Source organism: Capsicum annuum, chromosome 11 (assembly GCF_002878395.1).
Source record: "Capsicum annuum cultivar UCD-10X-F1 chromosome 11, UCD10Xv1.1, whole genome shotgun sequence".
In the NCBI taxonomy this organism is placed as follows: domain Eukaryota; kingdom Viridiplantae; phylum Streptophyta; class Magnoliopsida; order Solanales; family Solanaceae; genus Capsicum; species Capsicum annuum.
This window is the reverse complement of record NC_061121.1, coordinates 20,436,931-20,459,473: the sequence shown is the minus strand read 5'-3', so window position 1 is coordinate 20,459,473 and position 22,543 is coordinate 20,436,931. Positions and strand designations below refer to the sequence as shown.

The 22,543-nt window shown below is 35.6% G+C and overlaps 2 protein-coding genes across 9 annotated transcripts in view; one reads left to right on the top strand and one right to left on the bottom strand.

Moving 5' to 3' along the window:
- Positions 1 to 483: 483 nt before the first annotated feature.
- LOC107847589 (RNA-binding KH domain-containing protein RCF3) lies at positions 484 to 6,962 on the bottom strand. Of its 8 annotated transcripts, XR_007047223.1 has the most exons (10): positions 6,786 to 6,962; positions 4,516 to 5,119; positions 3,059 to 3,454; positions 2,710 to 2,964; positions 2,300 to 2,557; positions 2,049 to 2,113; positions 1,853 to 1,930; positions 992 to 1,072; positions 811 to 852; positions 484 to 713 (listed from the first exon to the last, which is right to left on the bottom strand). XR_007047223.1 is itself a non-coding variant. In XM_016691938.2 (8 exons), the coding sequence occupies exons 2-7, from the start codon at positions 5,092 to 5,094 to the stop codon at positions 1,882 to 1,884; spliced, it is 1,602 nt and encodes a 533-aa protein (XP_016547424.2). In that variant the 5' UTR covers positions 5,095 to 5,119; positions 6,786 to 6,962; the 3' UTR covers positions 1,332 to 1,678; positions 1,853 to 1,881. The 8 variants fall into 8 exon arrangements, 5 of the variants coding, with proteins under 5 accessions (XP_016547424.2, XP_016547428.2, XP_016547425.2 ...); XR_007047222.1 differs by having other exon boundaries at positions 484 to 852; XR_007047224.1 differs by having other exon boundaries at positions 484 to 852; positions 4,516 to 5,087; positions 6,786 to 6,936.
- Positions 6,963 to 18,361: 11,399 nt separating this feature from the next.
- LOC107846681 overlaps positions 18,362 to 22,543 on the top strand; it is a 9,826-nt gene continuing 5,644 nt past the window's right edge. The window contains exons 1-2 of the mRNA XM_016690991.2: positions 18,362 to 18,484; positions 21,409 to 21,802. Of these exons, the coding sequence (XP_016546477.2) occupies positions 21,484 to 21,802 (319 nt within the window). The 5' untranslated portion in view covers positions 18,362 to 18,484; positions 21,409 to 21,483. The remainder of the gene's footprint in view (positions 18,485 to 21,408; positions 21,803 to 22,543) is intronic.

Below are 22,543 nucleotides of genomic sequence, written 5' to 3'. Positions count from 1 at the left end.
ATCATCTCGTAAATACCTGCCGCTAATGTGGTACATGAAGTTTGAAGATGTCTGAATAACCATTTTGTAAATTAGAATGCTCAACGGATACAAAGGAAATGAGCTAGTGTCTAAATATGCCCACTCAAAATTGCACCGCTTACCAACCGAGGCCAAAGCTGAGTATGCGTTTATGTTTATGCCTTCATGCGACAAGTACACAAAATTTAACAGGAGATGAAAAGACTAGCAGGCCTCTATAAAATTGCATGGTTATACGTGAAACTTGAGATTCATATGTGTAATCACTAGTAACACAATATTGAACAATCACTTGCTTCATGCATGCAATTCGAGCAGACTCTAGACCAACTTTCAGATTACGCAGAAAAAACACATCTTTTTGGCCAAAACACATCTTTTTGGCCAAAATCCCATATATAATCTTGACACACTGCGCACACAGTATAGACCTAAGTGTAATTTCGCTAATCATGCATCAAATTCACACACAACCAGCTTTGAAATTACAGTTCAGAATTCTTGATAACCAACACGGAGCAAAGAGAAACCATGTTTAAATAATGAATAAAAGTCAGATGGAAAAATACATTTGTCGACACGGAACCCCAGTAATTAGCAATTCAATTCATTACACTGTAAGCTTCATGAAGCCCTCCTCCAAAGGGTAAAAGAATTTGGCAATAATATGATCCCACCCGCTTTCTTTCCTCCTGAAATGCTTGACAGTTGTGTGTTTATATTCCTACCAAAATCATGCATCTGCCTCGCGGTGAAGAAATTAACATTTGGAAGAAAGAAAATACTTACCTTAATAGGAACTTATCATAAGAACTAATTTTTCTATCAATCCTGCAGAATCGATCACATAAAATGATCAGACATCAGCCAGCGACCAACACCATCATTTCCTTGAGGCCAAAGGGAACAACCATCGTTCCCTCAAGGCCAAAGGAGCATGAATATTAACAAGATAAAGACACAGATTTACCACATATAGCAAAGCTCTGAAAGCATTTCAGGCCTACTCAACAATCTGAAAAGCAATTCTCAATCTCAAATACCTTTTACCCTAGAGAAGCAAGAGAAGAAAATTAACAAGACATCCGTGGAAATCCGCCTTAAAATATATAAAAGCATGCAAACTTGAAACATGAATTTTGATCATAATTAGCTATTGTTTGATCTCAAAAAAAGCTCTTGAGATACGTGTGAACAATGACCACATTTTTACCTCCTGAAATCCAGAAACCTGACGTTCTTGAACTTTTGTTCAATAACTGGAAAGCTGTCAAGAAAACATGAAAAATTCGATGCAAGAGAAAACGATGGAATGTTCAATCCTGTAGCATAACGGGTCAAGAGTAAAACAAAACAAGTACCACTACGTCACAAAAATTCTACCGAACACACAAAATAAATAACCACCACATCAAACTGTCATGGTTTCGCCTGCTACAAAAATCCACCAAAGCAAAAGGTATAGTTGGGTACAAGGCCTTCAATGACCAAGAGGCTTTGTTTCATTACAATATATATGCTGGTAACACCTAAGAAACAGAAATACTAAGGCAAGGATGGCCATAAGTTTCTCTATCTTGTTCATCTGGTCTTGTTCTTAGACTGGAGGCATCGTCAAAGGGGGCAATGGGCTGGAATCAGGCATCGGAGATGATAGCTGTTTAGATGGCAAGTGTGAAAAGGCAAAGTAAAAGAAAGAGCATTAGAGATACAGCACAGGCTTCAGGCTAGTCAAAGTTATCAATAGGAAGATGCGCTTGAGGCTATAGAAGTACAGAATACAGATGCCCATTGATTATGTATAAAGACAAAAAAAGCCAAAATTCTGTACCTCTGGCTGCTAAGAACCCCCTCTATAACCTAGTAGCCATAAGATTTCCCATAGGCAGAAGGGTTATGGTTGGAAATCCTGGAAAGAGTAGAACAAGTAAATAACAAAATCTTTTTTTGGTAAATGAAAGAGGCTGCGATTATAGGCAAGAAACATATCCTGAATGTCAAAGCATGTAGTCAGATAATGCTTTTACCCTGCACTATTCGGTCGCCCAGAGGAATAAACGCCATATGGTGCATAACCACCTCCACCACCAACCTGGAAAAAAAATATTCAGATCTACTATTCTGGCATATTTGGTTTGCTGTACAGAGATAGCAGCAATAGATGGAAATACAGAATACAATCAATTTAGGAACATCAGGATAAGATAATTTAACTTTTACATGTAAAAATGTGATAACCTCAAACTAAACTACTAAAAATTGAACACTGAGCATTTACCTGTGAGCTACCATAACTATCAGTTGGAGACGAATCATTGTAATCATGTCCTCCTGCATAAGATGAGTAACCATGCCGGCGTGATCTATTATCACGGTTGGCATATCTTGGACCATCTGGCATACTTGCAGACATGGGGACATAAGAAAGGCCAGGAGAAAATGGAGCAATAGCTCCCTCCATCTCAAATGTATTGGCCCTCAACCGCATAAGTATTTGCAATAACGCATTGCTAGCAACATTAGCATCTCCAGTAATCTGAAGGATAAAAACACAATAACCATGACGTAAGAATTTATGTATTAGGAGTGGATCCAAACCAAACATCACACCCCTAACTACAAAGAAATCAGCGTTAAACAAAACAAGTGAAAATATTACACGAGGACAAAAATACAAAACCTGTTTACCTGCACCATTTCGTCATCTTCAGATGCCACTTTGGGAAGATTTTCCTTCGAAAGAATGCGGATGCTTGCCCTTGTGGTATTCCGCATCTCATTGACAATGGAACCACCTTTACCAATAAGGCATCCAACTCGTGAACTAGGTACAAGCAGGCGAGTCGTAAGAATAGCATCCCCAGATTCTTTTTCAGTTTTCTCACTACTTCTTGCTTGTAAACGCATTGTTGCATCGATGGTAGGGGATTGTTCTTCATATGCCTGCGATCACAATTGGATAAGCAACACGCTATTGAGAGCATTCTCAGTCCTACCAATCAAACAATAAATTCAATAACCAAGAACTGTTCCTCACCTCCTTTGCTGATACAAATATAATGCAATCATCTCCCTCAGCCGCAGAACTATCAACTTTAATAGCTGCACCTGATTCCTGTCTTAGCTGTTTGATAATGCCTCCACCTTTGCCAATTACAGCTCCTACATTTTCAGTTGGGCAAACTAAACGAACTGCAAACTCTCTTACAGAAGCAGATCGACTTCTACCATCACTTTTGTAACTTCCGTAAGGACCCATCAATGATGTCACACCCATGACTTGGGTACCAGCATGAGGATTAACAAGTCCCGCACTAGACCTATATATGCTGGGTGATGACAGCAGCTGATGTTGGGACCGTGATGGATTATCATGGAGGCGTGCTGCTACTTGATAAAGTGCTTTCTTAACAGCTGAACCTTCACCGGTTATCTGAAAATAAAAGAAGAATCTGTGACACATCATTTACATTTTTGTATAGCCAGAAATAAGCATCATTAAGAGTGACAGCATAGTGTGGAATTTGCAAATAAAACCTCAATACCAGCAGTTGCTCACTCAGCAATTAATTCAAAGTCCACTTCTTTCATTACTCCTCATCGGTGTTTAAAGAACCAAACCAATATCGTTAGAAGCCTTTAGGATTAGATGTGGTACACTTTTTATGTCTTTCGGTTTTAGAAACATTTTTCAGATGTAACCCACTTCGTTTGTGCTACTTCATTTATAAAGTTCGCTTTACTTCTCAAAAAGAAAACCAAACCAATCATGTTTTAAGTTTCTGTTCACACTGTTATACTCCATATCAACCAACTACCCCTCAGTCTCGAACTAGTCAGTCAGTGCATGATCCTTTATAACAGCTCTGCTCTATGGACTCATTTTACTCCACTATACTGATCTTCTAAGGTAAATTAGGAGTTCTCTAAAACAATGGGTCTTGCCAAACTCCCACCTACAAACAGACGTATAATCCATGCAACAACTACGCCTCAGCCGCAAACAAGTTGAGGTATAAATCTTCACCGACCATATTCCCCATTTAAATTCACCTTAGGCCAATAGGAAAACTAGAATCTTATAGGAAAAGTATGTGAATAGCATATTTATAAAATGGTTGACAAGCTCGACCAGGCAATCAGCTAGCATAGAAACAAGCCTCTTCATAACGAGACACCAATGCTGGAAAAACAAAAACCTCAGTTTTTTTAATCAAGCCCAAAAACTTCATTTCTAGCTACCTGTTATATTTTGTAAAGCAGTATCCTTTTTTTATACGACGGTGTGTTTGGACAGCTTGTGCGGATCCACGGGGTCAAAATCAACAACGGCCAAGGTAAGTGCTCACATTAAAACCCTGATGAAATTACTTCAAGTGAAGTAAACCATGCATAATGCATATGCTTCTATGATCTTAAAATGTAAGAGATTTCATAGACTTTGGTGAGCATAACATGTATTCAAAAGAGTTGTGAGGAGGACCCCGCTACTACCTGGAGAAGCTCGTCGGAGTTGAGAGCACAAGGTGGCAAGTGCTCACTGCTTAAGACCCGAATCTGCGTACCTGTTTCACTTCGCAAATTCTGGATCACTTGTCCACCTTTCCCTATCACACAGCCTATTTGATCTGATGGGACAAGCATCCTTACAGTAATCTGCTGATGATCCTCCACATCTTCTTCCGTACGCATCTCTTCAGCAAGGACCCTGTCATGCACCTTGAATAGAGCATCCTGAGCAGGTGAAATCAGGTCACCGGTTTCTTCACAGACATTAGTTTCTTCACTTCCGCTATAAACAGTTACCACACGCTCGTCACAGCCAGGTATGGTCTCACTAATCCTAATCTTTGAATTAGTTTCTGTCCTCAATTGTTTTGCAATGTCCCCACCAACTCCAATGATACTTCCAATTTTCCCTGTGGGGCACAAATAACGAAAAACAGTATCCTCTGGTCCAATGGTATTTGATTCTTTTTCATCAGTTGGAGTCCTCCTCTTACTTCCATCTCTCCTAGGATAGTCCGAATCCGATTGCATTCTCTTCCCGTAGTTATTCCTCTGGCCTGCCATGTCAAGATGAGCCGAATGTGTCACCCTACAAACCAAATATTCTGTATCAACTTGGATCAGAAACAAACTAACAACTCATACGGACAACATCACCTGGAAATGAAGCACAATTTCAAATGGTGCAAATTACATTCTACGCAATGTCAATGTCCCAATGAAGCTATATTGCTTCACTCAATAACTTTGGTACCAAGTAAAAGCTTTAGCAACCAACCAAACAAGTTGCAACACAAATCACAGAGAAATTCCATGATGAAATTGAAGACCCTATTTTCTCTAGCAATCCCGATTTTCCTTTAAAGTAATCAACCTGACAACCCCAAATCTAAGAAGCAATTTTCACTCACCCAAGACTTCTACTTTTCTTTAAACTTACCACTGACAAAATTCCCAATAACTTTCAGGGGCAGAGCCAAGTAGGGATTAACCCCTTTGACGGAAAATAACCCTGCTTATACATGTTTAAAAATATTTTTTTTATGTATATATAAGAAATGTTGAATCCACTTGGCTTCTTCGTGCTACTGGTAACTCTACGTATAGAAACCTAATTCTTGAAGCTATTGCAATAAAACAAGCAACAAATTGCAAGTTAAACAGACATACAAAATTAAATGCTTGATACCAAAGATCGTCTAAGTGCAATAAAATCTCTAGCAATATATAAATTCCATTTTTTAAAAACTTTTCTTTACCCCTCAATGGGAGCTCCCACCCGTTTTGCTCCCTTAGTGACTCGAACTCACAAGCAACTTCAAAAGAGACACACACACACACAACACAACCAACGCACACATGACACACTCTCTTCTCCTTGAAATAAAAAAATAAATACACATAGGGAAATTAAAATTCAAGATTTTTGGAATCAAATCTCTAGTAAGAAAACCCATTATTTCCTTCAAAATAACCAACTTTACCAAGAAAACCCAAGCCCAAAATTTTTTTAGTTCCCTCCAAAAAACTTCATTTCTAAACTACACCTATCAAGAATCAAAATAACAAAAAATAAACAAACCCCATAACATCTATAAACAAACCCAATACAGTTCAACAATTAAAAAGACCAACTAAATCACATTTGCCTAATAAAACTGTATCAATGCCAAGATTAAAGAAAAGGGTAAATGATTAATCTTGTAAATTAGGCAAAACAAAAAAAAAAAAGAGCAAAGAGTCTATAGAACACCATAATTTCCTTCAAAGTAGCAAACTTTACCAAGAAAACCCAAACCCCAGATACAATTTCCAGTCCCCAAATAAACTTCATTTCTTCACTACACTAATCAAGAACCACAACAACAATTCAAAAAAAAAAGCACTTCTATAAAGAAACCCAATACAGTTCAATAATTAAAAGGGCCAACAAAATTACCAAGAAAACCCAAACCCCATACACAATTTTTACTCCCCCCCCCCCACACCCCCCCCCCCCCCCAAAAAAAAAGACTTCATTTCTACCCAACTTATCAAGAATCAAAAGAACAACAACCAAAAAAAATATCACTTCTATAATTAAAAAAAGGCCCCCCCAAAAAACAACCTTTTTTTATCTAATAAAACTATATCAATGCCAAGATAAAAGAAAAGGGTAAATGATTAATCTTGTTAATTAAGCAAAAAAAAAAAAAAGCACAAAGAGTTTGTAAGCACGAAAAAAAAAAAAAAGAGACAAAAATCAAGAAAATTACAGTGTTGGAAGAATAAATCTGTGGGTCTGTTGTAGTGCAGAAAATATGAAGAAAATCTTTGCCAAATGGAGGAAGCTTTTAGGGTTTGTACTTTATATGTGAAAAAACTTGTCAATTACTGAAATAACCAACCGACTTTACTATTTGCCTTAAATTAGATGCTACCAAAAATAGATTTTGGTAACAATGTTTTTTTTTTTTTTTTTTTTAAACACTTTCCTATGTGTTCTAGTATTTGTTTCTTTTTGGTTTCCGGTCAAGTGTTTGGTATGATATTGTAGTTTTGATTAATCTGAATTTGTCTTGAAAAGTTTTTCTATGTCTTTCAAGTATATGTGAATAGAAATATTCAATATTCTTGTTGACAGAAGGCAGCAGTATCTAATGAAATTAGTTGAGGTAAGAGAAAGAAAAATGTGGATCTAGAATTTGAAGACGGTGCAATATAAATGTCAATAATTTTTTGCGATGAAATCGTTCATTGGTAAAATGAGAGTGGAGTTCCTGATAAATTTCAAAATCTATGATGCTTTGGTTGAGTTGTTGAACGAGGAAAGTTTTGAATTAGCTGAGATAGAGTGAGAGGCAAATTCAGGATTTGAAAACAGCCGGAATCATTATTTTAAAATATAAATGTCAATAAACTCGCATGATGGAATTATTCATCAGTAAGATGTAAGAGAATTTTCTGATAATGCCAAGCTTGTCACAACCCGAGTCGAGGTCCTAACCGCGATGGGCATTCCGAACTACGAAGACCCGAGAGACTCCGTAGCATACTATCATAAGCATAATTCATACATAGATCAAAGTGCGGAAGACATATCGACATTTACGGGAAACTCATAATCAAATTGTGTCAACAAGTTGTGACAGTACAATATTTTAATCTTGTCTACGAAGCCTCTACTGAAATATTAACTGACTAGGCTGAGACAAGGCCCCCGGTTGAACCATAAACTGAAATAAGTCAACATATGAACAAATTGACTTTCGAAAGATGGATGGCTCACCAACTTTGTCATATCCAAATGTTATACTGGTGTGATAGATCATGGGACTGTACATCAGAACCTGTATCATAAGGGCCAATACTTGAAAAGTACTGGTATACAGAACAACCCCAAAAAATATATATTTCATGTAAAATAATCGAGAGCATTGTGAAAACCATTTATCATAATATGTATATATATATATATATATGCGTGTGTGTGTGTGCGCGCGTGTGTGTATAGATATTTCAATTTATGCTTGTAAAACATTAACTCAACTCTTTAATTTACTTCTGAGTTGGATGGTACACCGTACATGTCTGTAATCCTACAGGCTATATGAGATTTGTCCTTAACTCAGCGACCGAACCCTTAATCCGAGTTTGCCTCAAGAATTAGAGTACGTAATAAGACGAAGCATGCCTTCTTACCGACATATCAGGTCATAAAAGAGTGTGCCTCTTTACTGACACACCATATTATGACAAAGTATGCCTCCTTACCGACATAACATTTCATAAAACCCACATCGGCAAAATACGATTTCGGCTAAGAGTTATCTAAACTCGTGCTTTCTTCGGGTAACTATCTAACTCTCTTTAAGCTCATTTTTAATCCTTTAAAACCATGCTTCATGCTCAAAAAATTCATTTACTATCATGTTAAGGGCATTCCATAATTGGTATCGCCATACCTATACTTGCTGGCCATATCATATCAAATCATATTCATAGCTCTTTCACTCAAAATCATGTTAATGACCACTAAAGTATTTAAACATCATATGAGGGTTCCTATTTCAAATAACACATGAAACGTATGGAAAACACTCTCTTTTAATACTTTAACATATGGTGACCAATTCTTACATAAAACACATGCAATTTCTTCGTTAGGACACACGAGCCTTTAGCATGAGAAATACCCCTTTGAAAACGTGCAAAACAACAATGCATAATAGTTAAAGAGGCATTTAAAACTCAAGAATTATGATCATTTATAAATCAACCCCAACACTAGTCACACATAAATCTCATGATAAAAAAATGACTTATAGTTCATGCTCTCAAACCCATTTCACAATTTATAATATGTTAAGACCATAAATTTTATCATGGGAGAGAGAATTTCACAAATCGTACTCATAAATCACTTTTCAAAACTCACATCATATATGCACATGATTACAACTTAAGTTTATGGAAAAACTCCATGACAAATGCATACTTTCATCAAAATAAGTTCATGATCCATGCTCTTCAAACGGTTTTCAAAATCTACTGTATATACCCTTTTAAAACTTGTTAAAAATATTAAATTTATGCCCACGAGAGTTAGGATAGTCCTACATACCTTGAAATCCAAGAGAAAATTGAAAAAATTGACCTTTGAAACTTAAAACCTACAACCCTAGGTAGTTTCCCCTCTCTTGCTTAAGGAAAGATGATTAGGGATTCTATGAGGTGACATAACGTGTTTTAAGGCCTTATATTTGTCCATAAAGGTTTGAAAACAGTTTAGAGATATGAATGATCAGTCGCATTGAAAAGTGGACTCGAAAGGGCTTTAATTTTATATATAATGAGCCACATAACTCCTCATATTCTAGGAGTAAGGGTTGCTGGATGTTGACCCAAGAAAAATCATCATTTAAAATTCAACCGATATAAAAATGTTCAACTTAACTTTGAGCTAGGAGGTTTTTATGAATTATACTCATCTCCAAAGATATTATCACGAGAAATAATTGTTATTCATACTAGTATATAAATAAAATCATCGGGTTCAGGTCTATATACATAGGAAGAACTATTCAAGTTCTAGCCCGAAAATGCAAGGTATTACGTCATCTCCCCCTTGAGATCATTCGTCCTCGAATGATAGACAAGAACTTGTTGAAACTTTAAAAGTATGGAATGAAGGACGTAACCTCCCATTAGGAATTTTCCTCAACAAAATATGCAAAGGCATCAAAAGAGATTTTTAATAACCACTAGTGAACCGTGTAAGCGCGAAGCATGAGATAATGAGAATTAACATAGAGATGACCTTGCACATGAGTTCTATGGATCATAATCCTCACAACATAAAGCATGAGTTTATTTGGTGATCATAGGTTCAGATTGATGTTGATACTTGACATGAAAAATGGTTTTACAGGACATAGGAATGGAGGTATCCTCCACCTTACATAATACAATCAATAGACCTTAAATTTAGTGGAGCTACTCAATTATGCTCAATACAATAAAAAACACACTTCACCATTTTCATCTTAAAATCCCCCCACAACACACCTAACTATAAGAGTCTGAGTCCCACTGCCTAGCACTTCCATGTTGAAGCCTATCCCGGAGTTAAAAAGGTGATAGCTTAAGCTATGGGACCCTATACTCTACACACCTTCAAGGATATCACTTCACCTTATCACTATAATCAAACAGCCTCAGGTTTTAAATCAAGGAGTACTAACCACATAGCACATTGGTTTGTGCTTTCATCAATCACAATATTCAAGTCTATCTTTACTACAAGTCTATCTTTACTACACCCACTTTGTGGATCTCCCCACTAAAAACCAGCAACTTCAATCACTCTCGCAGAGATTTTTGCCATATATTCTCTTCCTAACTATTTCACATAACGAAAGTCCATCTCTTCACATAACGAAGTCCATCTCTTTCTTTCTTCTTCAACTATAAACTTAGCTCGAATAGCACACTAAAATTTAACAACTTAGGAAATATCTACTCTCTTATCTAAAATATTACTACACTTCTATAACCACTATCATACTAACATTTAGAAGGTCATTGAAGGACTAGAGCATAAGCATCATGAATGGGAGTAACACTATCCAATTATAACTTATATTAGTGATCTAAAGGTGGGGCCCAAGATGTAAGATACAATACAATAGACACAGAGTGTTTCATATAATAACCACCTTATTTATAAATAAAGGGTCGTTCGGGCATCAACATAACATAATACGAGTTCTTGGGACTGGGCATAGTGTGAAAACATGTGTGCATATATCCTGAGTTGTATAACATAAAGTTGGAATTCATAAATTTAAGGAATATGATTATGATTGTTGCTTGAAGATTTTGCTTCTCATTTTGGGAATGACCATGAGTTTGCGTAGACCTTATCTCTCTGGGCCAGACTAACATAAAATGAATCAATACCATATAGATAGCATAATTTCTTAGAATTAAGCATGATATGAGTCATAGATTTATGATCATGAACATCATAACATAGAGCTTGAATACTTGAAAAATTGGATTACTGAGACATCATTGCTTCTAGTTTGGAGGTCGAAACACGATATAAGTTGCATAGATAACTCAGATGTTAGCCATAGGCATCACTTGAATACACAAGACATTAGTAGATGTCATCTTAGATTAAAGTAGGAGGAGTTTGCTTGAATAAGAATAGATTTATCATGACTCTTCCCCGCAACTTGCCAACATGAGAAATTCAAGAACTACCTTAGTCCATCATCTCCCTATTAGATCAAAGCCACAATCCTAGACTAGCGGACATAGCCTTTCATCATATTTATAACCACATGTCTCACCATAAACGGGGTATCATTATACACATGAATTTTAGGCTCGCCCTAATACACAATTTTATGAAAAGTAATAACTTATTTATATGACATCCCCCCCTTCAGGGGCATTACTCTTAGCATTCTCTAGCCTCCAAGTTTGAACTCTAACCTCACCACCTTTCAACCTTAGTTTGTGAATGAAGAGTGACCCTTTTGAGAGAATACGAAAGTTTTAAGACTTAAAAACGAGTTATAAAAAGATTAGATGGTCTATAGGACATAAAAGGACCAAGATAACCTTAAAAAACTTTTACAACGAAGTCTTGTCGACGAAAGAAGAAAGGTACACGGCGCGAAACCAATGCAAACTCATATTTTTTGTGACGCACAACCTATTTTTCATGCCTAAACTTTTCCCAATGCATTAGAACTTATCTCGGGACATCCTATACTCAATCTAAGGACCATATAAGTCCATTTTAAGCACAGTTTAGACTCCACAAACACCCGACCTATTACAATCTCATTGCTCCAACACTAATCCTCATATACATATAAATATCACAATTTTCCACTCAAACTTTTCATAAATTACTAACCTAGGCCTCTTTCACACACTATATCAAGCTTACTAATTCATCCCCACAAATCTTACATCACAATTCTTGAGTTAACATTCTTATCCCCACAATCCATATCTAAAGTTCAAGCTTAGTGCCCAGCACCAATCACGTACCACCAATGAAACATCCCGCATAATATACTAACCCGTCGAAATAGAAAAATCAACCTAATTCTCTTATTTCACTTAAATACGACCTACAAGATCATCCTCCCCACTATATTACTACCACACTTTAGAATCCGCTACCTCTCACATGCTGTACTAGTTTACAACTAGTAGAGAAAATATAATCAATGGGGTAAAATCACACAATGAGGATAGTTGATCTTAATTTTATAACATTACCCATACGATCTATTAGCATATTCTACCTTCTTACATCATATCTACCTACCCATGTATGCATCACAACTACCTTCAAAATTCCATAAATACCAATGAGTCTCTACTTATAATTATTGACTAATCTACCCTTTCCCATTTACAACCTATAAATAATTTCTACAACCACTATAACTATTCATTCTAAGCTCCTTCTCTATTTTGAATAAGTAATAATCATAGTCAATCACTTCCGCCACAGACTAAATCTTGCTACAATATTAGTCAATCACCATAAAAGAGCAAACCACCCCTCAGTCAGAGGTTATACAACTAAAAATAACTTCTTTAAGCAAAAGTTACACTCACTCTGACTTCTAAACTTATGACTTCATATCACTATTTTCGGGACCATCTTACTACCAATAGGTCATAACACCTTAACTTGTACTACTACTGGGGTGAAAATACTATTCCAACATTCTACTACGTATCTCTATCCTTAAGCATAACATCCGTAAGAAGGATTCTGAAAGGGATTGAATACACTTCATACCTCAGGATCAATGCACAATAGATATAAATAGGGGTATACACTTGAATCGACACACTTGATGTACTGGTGGATTTCTCTCAAGTCCTTGTACTATTTCATAACCTTTTTGATGACTCAATCAGAAAGGACTACATCACTTAGACACTAAGCTTTTGCACTCGTACCATCTCGACAATGAGACAAGGCCTATAAAATTAGAGTAAGGAAAAAATTTGGATAGCTTTCATATAAACAACCTTGTCGCACGATTTAGAGTATGAAAAAATGAGAAACAACTCCTAAATGAACGGTAGCCTCCTAATTATAAGTGTGGTGCACAACACACCCATAAGCAAGACTCTAATAGACATGGCTTTGTAGAGACCATGAGATCATGAACCGTACTCTGATACCAAGCTTATCACGATCCAAGCCGAGGCCCCGGCCGCGATGGGCATCTCGAACCACGAAGGCCCAAGAGACCCCTTAGCATACTATTACAAGCATAATCCATACATAAATCAAAGTGCAAAAGATATAATGACATTTACGGGAAACTCATATCAAACTGTGTCAACAAATTGTGACAATACAATACTCTAATCTCATCTACGAAGACTCTACTGAAATACTAACTGACCAAGCTGGGACAAGACCCCGGTTGGATCATAAACTGAAAGAAGTCAACATATGAATAAATTGTCTTTCGAAAGATGGATGTCTCACCAACTGTCATATCCAAATATTCTACTGATGTGATAGACCATGGGACTATACCTCAGAACCTGTATTATAAGGTTCAATACTTGGGAAGTACTGATATGCAGAATAACCCAAAAACAACTTATATTTCATATAAAATAATTGGGGGCATTGTGAAAATCATTTATCATAATAAATACATGGGCATAATTTAAAGAGCTACAATTCATGCTTGTAAAACATTGACTCGACTCTTTAATTTACTTCTGAGCTAGATGGTATGCCCTACATGTATATAATCCCACGGGCTATATGAGATCCACCCTTAACTCAGCGGTCAAGCCCCCAATCCGAGTTTGCCGCAAGGATTGGAGTACGTAATAAGACAAAGTATGCCTCCTTACAGACATACCAGGTCATAAAAGAGTGTGTCTCCTTACTGACACACTATATTATGAGAAAGTATGTCTCCTTACTGACATACCATTTCATAAAACCCGCATCGGCAAAATACGATTTCAGCTAAGAGTTATTTGAACTCGTACTTTCTTCGGGTAACCATTTATTTGAACTCGTACTTTCTTCGGGTAACCATCTAACTCTCTGTTGACACCTAATTTTTATCCTCCACATTTCAAGTTAATTTTTGAATTTCTCAATTTTAAATAATTTTAAAATATTTATTTTATAATAAATTTCAATCCTGCCTTTTGAATTTAGATGAAATTAACATATTTAATGTTTTACTATACATAATTATATAATTATCAGTCAAAGAAAATGTTTTAAAATTTATTCAGAATGAAAAATTTGGTTAAATTGCAAATATTCTACTTTTCCCAATATCAATTGAAAATAAGAAATTAATAATATAATTATTTTCTTAATTTTAAGCAAAAATAATTGCGCTTTGTTAAATATTTATTTTAAAGTTATTAAATTTGAGAAGCTCATTAAATTAATTGAAAGTTAATTCCGTCTCAATTTTATCCCAATTTATTCAGTTAAATGGCCATAATTCTAATGGGACTAATTCTCTTTATTAGTCCATTCTTTTTCTTTTTACCCGACCCGGACCACTGTTTTTCTCCATCACAAATAAGTAATAACGTACAAACACAACAGAGCAAACAGCGTACAATATCGATCAACAACAAACTCTGTCATTATTTGGATTTAATCAACATGTTGACCTCCCTCTTTTCTCCTTCATAATCTGTACATGAATGATGTTTAGCATTTTTCACTTAAAATATGTTGTAGAAAGTAATTGCCTTCTTCTATGAAGTGTCAGTAGTGTTTATTCTTGTTTTCCTCCTCACTACTTGCGTATGTTCAAATCAACTTGCTTATGAATTACTGATGGTTTGTATCCAAGATCGAGGCAAAACCTCAAGACCAAGTCACAAGAGGACTATTTCTGCAGTGGTATTCGGCTGATATACACATAATATACACTTCAGAAAACGGACTGAAGTCCATAATTCCAAGCCCAAAAATGGGCAGCTTTGTTGTTGGGCCAATTAAAGGCCCAATTTAACTCTTTCATTGTTTTTTATAGCTTGTGTTGTTTATTTGTGCTAACTAACATTTCTAAATCAATTAACCTAGGTAAATTCCCTAAGATGTTGTCATTTTATTTTATCTTAGTTCCCTTTACTTAATTCACGACTTTTTCATCTAATTTTATTTCGTATAAAAACGTATTAAATTGTTTCCTTCAATTTTCTTCTTAAAACAAGTCGTCTAAAGATTAAATATTTTTAAAATGACACTTTATTTTGCTCAATTGATTAATGGTTTATTCGAATTAAATTAATTTTCTTCAAATTCAAGAAATAATTTTTCTTGTAAATTCTAACTTTCTATAGTTAATAAGATACTTGCAATATGATGCGCTCTTAATATTTTTCCCGAAAAGTGTTATTCAAACTTTTTTTTTCTTCCATATCAAAGACAAAAAAATATTTTCTCACTAAAGTCCCAAAGAAACGGCAACTTAATTTATTTTAAGCAAGTTGTTTTCTCAATTGAACAAATAAATGTCCTTTTTTAATGTTTAAATAAATAATTTTAATATTTTCTATAAAATCAAGTTTTTGAAAAATTAGCCACTTTTAGTTAGTTAAGTTAGTTCTTTTGGTAAACCGTTTTAAAAGGACACTCCTAAGTGCCTTAAAAACCTTCTTAGGACGTTAATCCCTTACCCAGAATCTCTAGCTTTAAAGGTTTATTTCAGTTTTTGAACCTTTGAAACTCTTTTTAAAAAAATTCTTGATTTTTTCTATAAAATCAAGTCACGACTCTGTGAATTTTCTTAAAATTATTTCGGAATTTTCTTGAATCTTTTGAAATAGTTTTAAGATTGAAACCATTTTCTCGTCGAATAAAAATCCATAAAGGGATAAAACACTCTCTTTAAGCCCATTTTTAGTCCTTTAAAACCACGTTTCATACTCAAAATATTCATTTACTATCATGTCGGGGTCATTCCATAATAGGTATTGTCATACCTAGACTTACAAACCATATGATATCAAATCATATCCATAGCCCTTTTATTCAAAATCATGTTAATGACCATCAAAAGATTTAAACATGAGTATGAGAGTTCCTATATCAAATAACACACGAAACGTATGCAAAACACTCTCTTTTCAATACTTTGACACGTAGTAGCCAATTTTTACATAAAACGTATGCAATTTATTTGTTAAGATATACAAGCCTTTAACATGAGAAATACATCTTTGAAAACGTGCTAAACAACAATGCATAATAGTTAGAGAGACATTTAGAACTCAAGAATTGTCATCATTCGTAAATCGACCCCAACAATAGTCAGACATAAATCTCATGATTAAAAAGGGGGACTTATAGTCCGTGCTCTCAAATCCATTTCACAATTCATAATATGTTAAGATCATAATTTTCAACTTGTGAGAGGAAATTTCAAAAATCGTGCTCATAAATCACTTTTCGAAACTCACGTCATATATGTACATGATTATAACTCAAGTTTATGAAAAAAGCCCTTGATAAATGCACACTTTCATCAAAATAAGTTCATGATGCATGCACTTCAAACGGTTTTCAAAACCCATTACATATACATACATATACCTTTTTAAAACTTGTTAAAAACATTAAACTTACGCCCATGAGAGTTAGGATAGTCCTACATACCTTGGGAAAATTGACCCTTGAAGCTTAAAATTCTCAACCCTAGCTAGTTTCCCCTCTCTTGCTTAAGGAAAGATAATTAGGGATTTTGTGAGGTAATATAACATGTTTTAAGACCTTATACTCATCCATAAAGGGTTGGGAATGATTTAGGGACGTGAAAAGACATCAATGCTCTTAAAATAAATCAAAACGGAACATTTTTTGACGCATAAAAAGGGTTATGCGGAGCGGATCCATCGCGAATCTGAGGGTTTATGGCGCGGACCCAACGCGGGCTTGAGACAATGTCTCACTAAAACACTCATAACTTTTGATTCAAAACTCGAATTGACGAACGGTCACTTGCATTGGAAAGAGGACTAGAAGCGCTTTAATTTTATATATAATGAGCCACATAACTCCTTATATTCTTGAAGTAATGGTCGCTAAAAGTTGACCCAAGAGAAATCGTCAACTAAAACTCAACCAGTAGGAAAACGTTCAACTTAACTTTGAGCTAGGAGTTTTTTTATGACATACTCATCTCTAAAGATGTTACCATGGCAAATAATTGTTATTCACACTAGTATATAAATAAAAATCATCGTGTTCGGGGCTATACACATAGGAAGGACAATTCAAATTCTGACCCGAAAATACGGAGTGTTACATGACCTGACCACTGTGACCTATTTTTTAAATGATCTTTCTTCCGTACCACTCTTTCATAACTCGGGATTTGATCTTGACCATTGGCCTCGACCTAATCATAGCCTAGGAACCAAACCTCGACTTGACTCTCGGGGCATATGACTCGAAATCCGGCCCTAACCCATGACCTAACCCTAATTTAACACCCAACCCAAATTTACCCAGGATTTGATCTATGACCCTTGATCTCAAACCTCTCTCGAGAATAGAATCCACCCCTGACTTGGGATTTAAGATTCAAGCCGACCCAAGACCCAAAAATCTACACCAACCCTCTCAAATAAGGACTTGACCCCCAATACTAACTCAGGATTTAATCTCCAATTTGGACTCAATATTCGACCCCCGACCTTAAATGATGATCGAGTTAGATCTCAAATCTAAGACTTAATCCCCGACCATGATATGAGATAATATCTAATATTGACTCGAGATGTAGGAATTGAACCTGACTTGAGTATCTATATTCGACCTCGATCTTAACTTGAGACCTACCTTGACGTAAGACTTGGAACTTGACCCTAACTCGGGATCCAAAACTTGACCCTATCCGAGATTTGAGATTTCGAATCTGAGACCCTTATCTCAAAATAAAAAAATCAATGTAAATTTCAAATCGTAAACACAAGTTCAGTATAGGTTAGTAGTGAGTCACATTAAAGTTCACTTTAAAAATGACTTATGTCAAATTGAGCTAAAAATTAGCTCAATATAAACTTGTACTCAACTCAACCCAATTTGATCATTTGAACGGTCACCACCTTTTTGAGCTATATTATATCACCTTTTGAGCTATATATTTGACACTCCTAATTGAGCTATCGACAATAGTGGTAGTTTACACTTTACATAACATGATAGGGGCATAAGTGCAAATCATAAAGTTAGTAGGACACACTTGAATAAAGAAACAAATGGAGGACTCCACAGCAAAAAGATAACATGAATAAAATATTACAGTATCAGCGAGAAGTTAGGGTTTTTATTCACATTTGCAAAGCAGACATTATTATTCCTTTATTAAAATTCCATTTTCAGTCTCTTCACTCCTCTGTAAAAATTCCAATAATTCAAAAAATTGTAAGCTTCATTGAACATCCTTTTAGCTCAATATATTATATGACCATTTTTTTTCACTTTCATGCATGCATATTATCTAATCTTGATTTTAGGGTTTTGGGGTTTGGTAAAGATTGTGTCTTTTTATACTTTTGAGGATTAAGATATGTTTTTGAAGTGTTTTTGGAGTTGGTTTTTGGTTATTTCTATGTGGGATTTTCAATAATAATTGGTATTAATAATAGTGCTGTTTTGTAAGGTTATTATTCTTGTTTTGAGTGGCTTGGTAGTTCCCTTCAGCTGTAAAGATCGTGTCTTTTGTATTGTTTTAAGGATTAAGATATGTTTTTGGAGTGTTCTTGGAGTTGGGTTTTGGTTATTTTCTATGTGGGGTTTTTCAATAATAATTGTTATTAATAATAATGTTGTTTTGTAAGGTTATTATTCTTGTTTTGAGTGGCTTGGTAGTTCCCTTCAGCTGTAAAGATGGTGTCTTTTTATTGTTTTAAGGATTAAGATATGTTTTTGAAGTGTTTTTTGAGGTGGGTTTTGGGTATTATTATGTGGTGTTTCAATCTTGATTGGGTTTATAATAGTTGGTAGTAATAATATAAGGTTATGATTCTTGTTTTGAGTGGCTTGGTAGTTCCCTTCAGTTGTAAAGATTGTGCTTTTTTCTTTTTGAGGATTTAGATAAGTTCTTGGAAGTGTTTTTGGAGTTGGGTTTTGGTTGGTGTTTCAATTTTAATTGGGTTTCTAATAATTGGTATTAATAATAAAGTTTTTATAAGGTTATGATTCTTGATTTGAGTTGAGCTGAGGTAAGGGTATGCAGTATGCGTACATTCTACCATCCCAGACCTCACTTTGTGGAATATTCTTGTTTTGAATGGCTTGGTAGTTCCCTTCAGCCTAGCTCTTCGTTTCCGGTAAAGGTTGTGTCTTTTTTATTTTTCGAGGATTAAGATAAGTTTTAAGTGTTTTTGGAGTTGGGTTTTGGTTATTACTATGTGGGGTTTCAATATTTATGGGGTTTATAATAAGTGGTATTAACAATAATGTTTTTCTATAAGGTTATGCTTTTTGTTTTGAGTTGAACTGTAGGTCTATCAGAAACAGACTCTCTACCTCTAAGGTAGTGGTAAGGTTTGCATACATTCTACCCTCCCCAACCTTACTTTGTGGGATTACACTGGGTATGTTGGTGTTGTATGATTCTGATTTTGAATGGCTTGGTAGTTCCCTTCAGTTTAGCTCTTCGTTTCCGGTAAAGGTTGTCTTTTTATTTTTTGAGGATTAAGATAAGTTGTTGAAGTTGGGTTTTTGTTATTACTATGTGGGGTTTTAATCTTTATTCGGTTTATAATAATTGTTAATAATAATAATAATTTTCTTGTATAAGGTTATGACTGTTGTTTTGAGTTGAGCTGAGGGTCTCTAGGAGACAACCTCTCTACTTCTGTTAGGTCTGTGTACTTGCTACCCTCCTCGGACCCTACTTTGTGGGATTACATTGGGTATGATGTTGTTGTTGTTGTATGATTCTCGTTTTGAGTGGCTTGATAGTTCCCTTCAGTTTAGACTTTAGCTCTTCATTTCCGATAAAGATTGTGTTTTTTTATTTTTATAAATTGTTTTGAGGATCAAGATAAGTTTTTGAAGGTTTTTTGGAGTTGGGTTTTGGTTATTACTATGTGGGGTTTCAATCTTTATTGGGTTTATAATAATTGGTAGTAATAATAATGTTTTTTATGAGGTTATGTTTCTTGTTTTGAGTGGCTTGGTAGTTCCCTTCAGTTTAACTCTTCGTCTTGATGGCTTTGTATGTAATTGTGGTTGACTTGTAATTGTTGTGTTTCCATAGTTGAACTGTTTGTGAAACAAAGATAAAAAAAGAAAGGAACTTCATATGTACTGTGACAATTTGTACCTCACACCAGAGACTTAAGGACCAAACAATGCTAGTATCTGCCTTCTCAGATGTTATTTCCCCAATTTGTTCTAGAGTGAATTGATGGATGAAATGGCTCATAAAGAGTGAAATGTTCAAAGGATGTCTCTAGCGAAGGATCTATTTGGGATTGTGGTGTAGTTATTGATTAATTGAGTGAAGTGGCAGAGTACAAACCACTTTTCTAAGAGATAAAAAGCTATGCACGATCATGCTAATTCAGCATACCTCTCTTTTGGTGATTTTTGTTGAAAAGATGCTCACATTTTTGGAAGAATATAACAAATATGTTACCTTCCTTCCGGTTTGAATTGGACCCATTTAGCTCCTCAACACTGACCATAGGGCCAAAGCTTTAGTGGCTTTGTGCATCACCTTAAAGACAGTTCTTTATGCCATTTCTTGCTTTCATGGTATGCACCTTTAGTGTTACTTATATTTATTTTGCGATGTTAGTTGCAGTTAATGTTTTTCCTTTTTTTAGTACAGTCTTCTAACTTCTGACAACTGTTAGTAACCATCTATATTGTGTCTTGACCTTTACCGTCTTATGAATGTAGATTGGTGATTATCAAGCTAGAAAAGGATAATACTGTTATCAACACTTCCTGCATGTTATTTTCTTGCATTCATATAGTTCAGCTTTGTATGAATTCTTTGGAAACCTAATCATGTCATGCTTATACGCTTTTCAGCAGAATTGTGGTATATATTTTGTATTTGCACATACCAGGTGCATTTCATAAGGATATGCGAAGTAGTCCTAAGCAGCGGGAAAACCTCACTCTCTTGGTACTAGGCAGGAGAAGAAATGGAGTAGTTACTAGAGTTACCCATTTACTTTGAAATTGACAATTGAGAATCATCGTTTAAGTGTGATCCCTTTCTTGTGTGGCTGAAACTGAATGGAGTAGTTGCTAGAGATACCCTTTATTCTGAAAATTGAGAATTGATAGAAGCAAGCTCAACATAATACTTTTGTGTCTTGTGAAAGATAGCTAAGACGGGGTCCCTTTGTTGCGTGGCTGCAAGGCCACATGGGTCCAATGCAGCTAGTGGAGAATGGTCCATGGGGCCACATGAGCCTTACTGGCGAACTAATTCAAGCTTCTCCCCAGCACCATCCAGATGGGATTTCCGCTTCCAACCTGAAACATTATCCTTTGGCTCTAATGATGGAGTTCAATTGTATGGATCTTCTGCTTCATCAAACAGTAGAGATAGTAGAAGTTGGATGAGGGGGAACCAATTGGCCAATCACCAATATCTCATATCAGATGGTGTTGGTGCATACTGTAGTAGTCCATCGGACATCTCTCCAGCACAGCAGTGGACTCCACCAGCTATCCAAGAAATCAACATTGATGATTGTGGTACTTCAAGAAGGGGTAAGCATATTCAGTCTGCAACTTTTTTTTTAATATGACTTGAACTTGCAAGGATGCTTAGTTGGGTGTCAGTCTTTTACTCTCCTGTACTTGTTTTCTCCATACTAGCTTCATTTATGTTGACTGAGTAATCAGCTGATGGTTTTTTCATGTGTGTGTGTGTGTGTGTGTACGTGCTGCAAGGTAATTTTGGACTGATTTGGTGTCGGTCTAAAATGCAAAAAGATTCAGAATTGGCAACTTCCTGCATTCTTTTTGTAGGTAAGCTCAATCTTCATGCTGCAGATGTGGATCCCAAGGCCTTGTTAGGAGAGTATACGGGCCTTACAATTTACAAACATTCATGGTGGTCTACCAATGTAAGTACGCGACTAGTGCTATACCGGTTGTAAGGGATAGCTGTAGGATTCATGTGTGAAAGGAGGGGGAAATGAAAGGGGGTTGAATGTATTTCCTGATATGCAAATAGAAGTATAGAACCGACCTCCCAACTTTGGAAAGATGAACAATAGGTTCATATATGAAACTAAAGCATTAGGTGTTGGGAAGGCTAATATCTATTAGGGATCCCTATTAGGTGGTTACTCTTAAGAAGGCAAAAGGAAAAGCAAAGGCACACTTTTTCTCGTTTATATTACCATTGACAGGGATCCCATTTGGTATGTGTTTTGGGAGTACTCTTAGAAATTGAGAAGGCGTTAACATTTCCTTACTGAAGGCATGCTTAGGAGTTTGGCCCAA

Coding starts and splice junctions, on each gene's coding strand:
- LOC107847589 (XM_016691938.2), bottom strand. CDS start 5,094: ATGGCAGGCCAGAGGAATAACTACGGGAAGAGAATGCAATCGGATTCG. Junction 3,455..4,515: donor ACTCCGACGAGCTTCTCCAG/GTAGTAGCGGGG, acceptor TTTTATTTTCAG/ATAACCGGTGAAGGTTCAGC. Junction 2,965..3,058: donor TATTTGTATCAGCAAAGGAG/GTGAGGAACAGT, acceptor TTGTGATCGCAG/GCATATGAAGAACAATCCCC.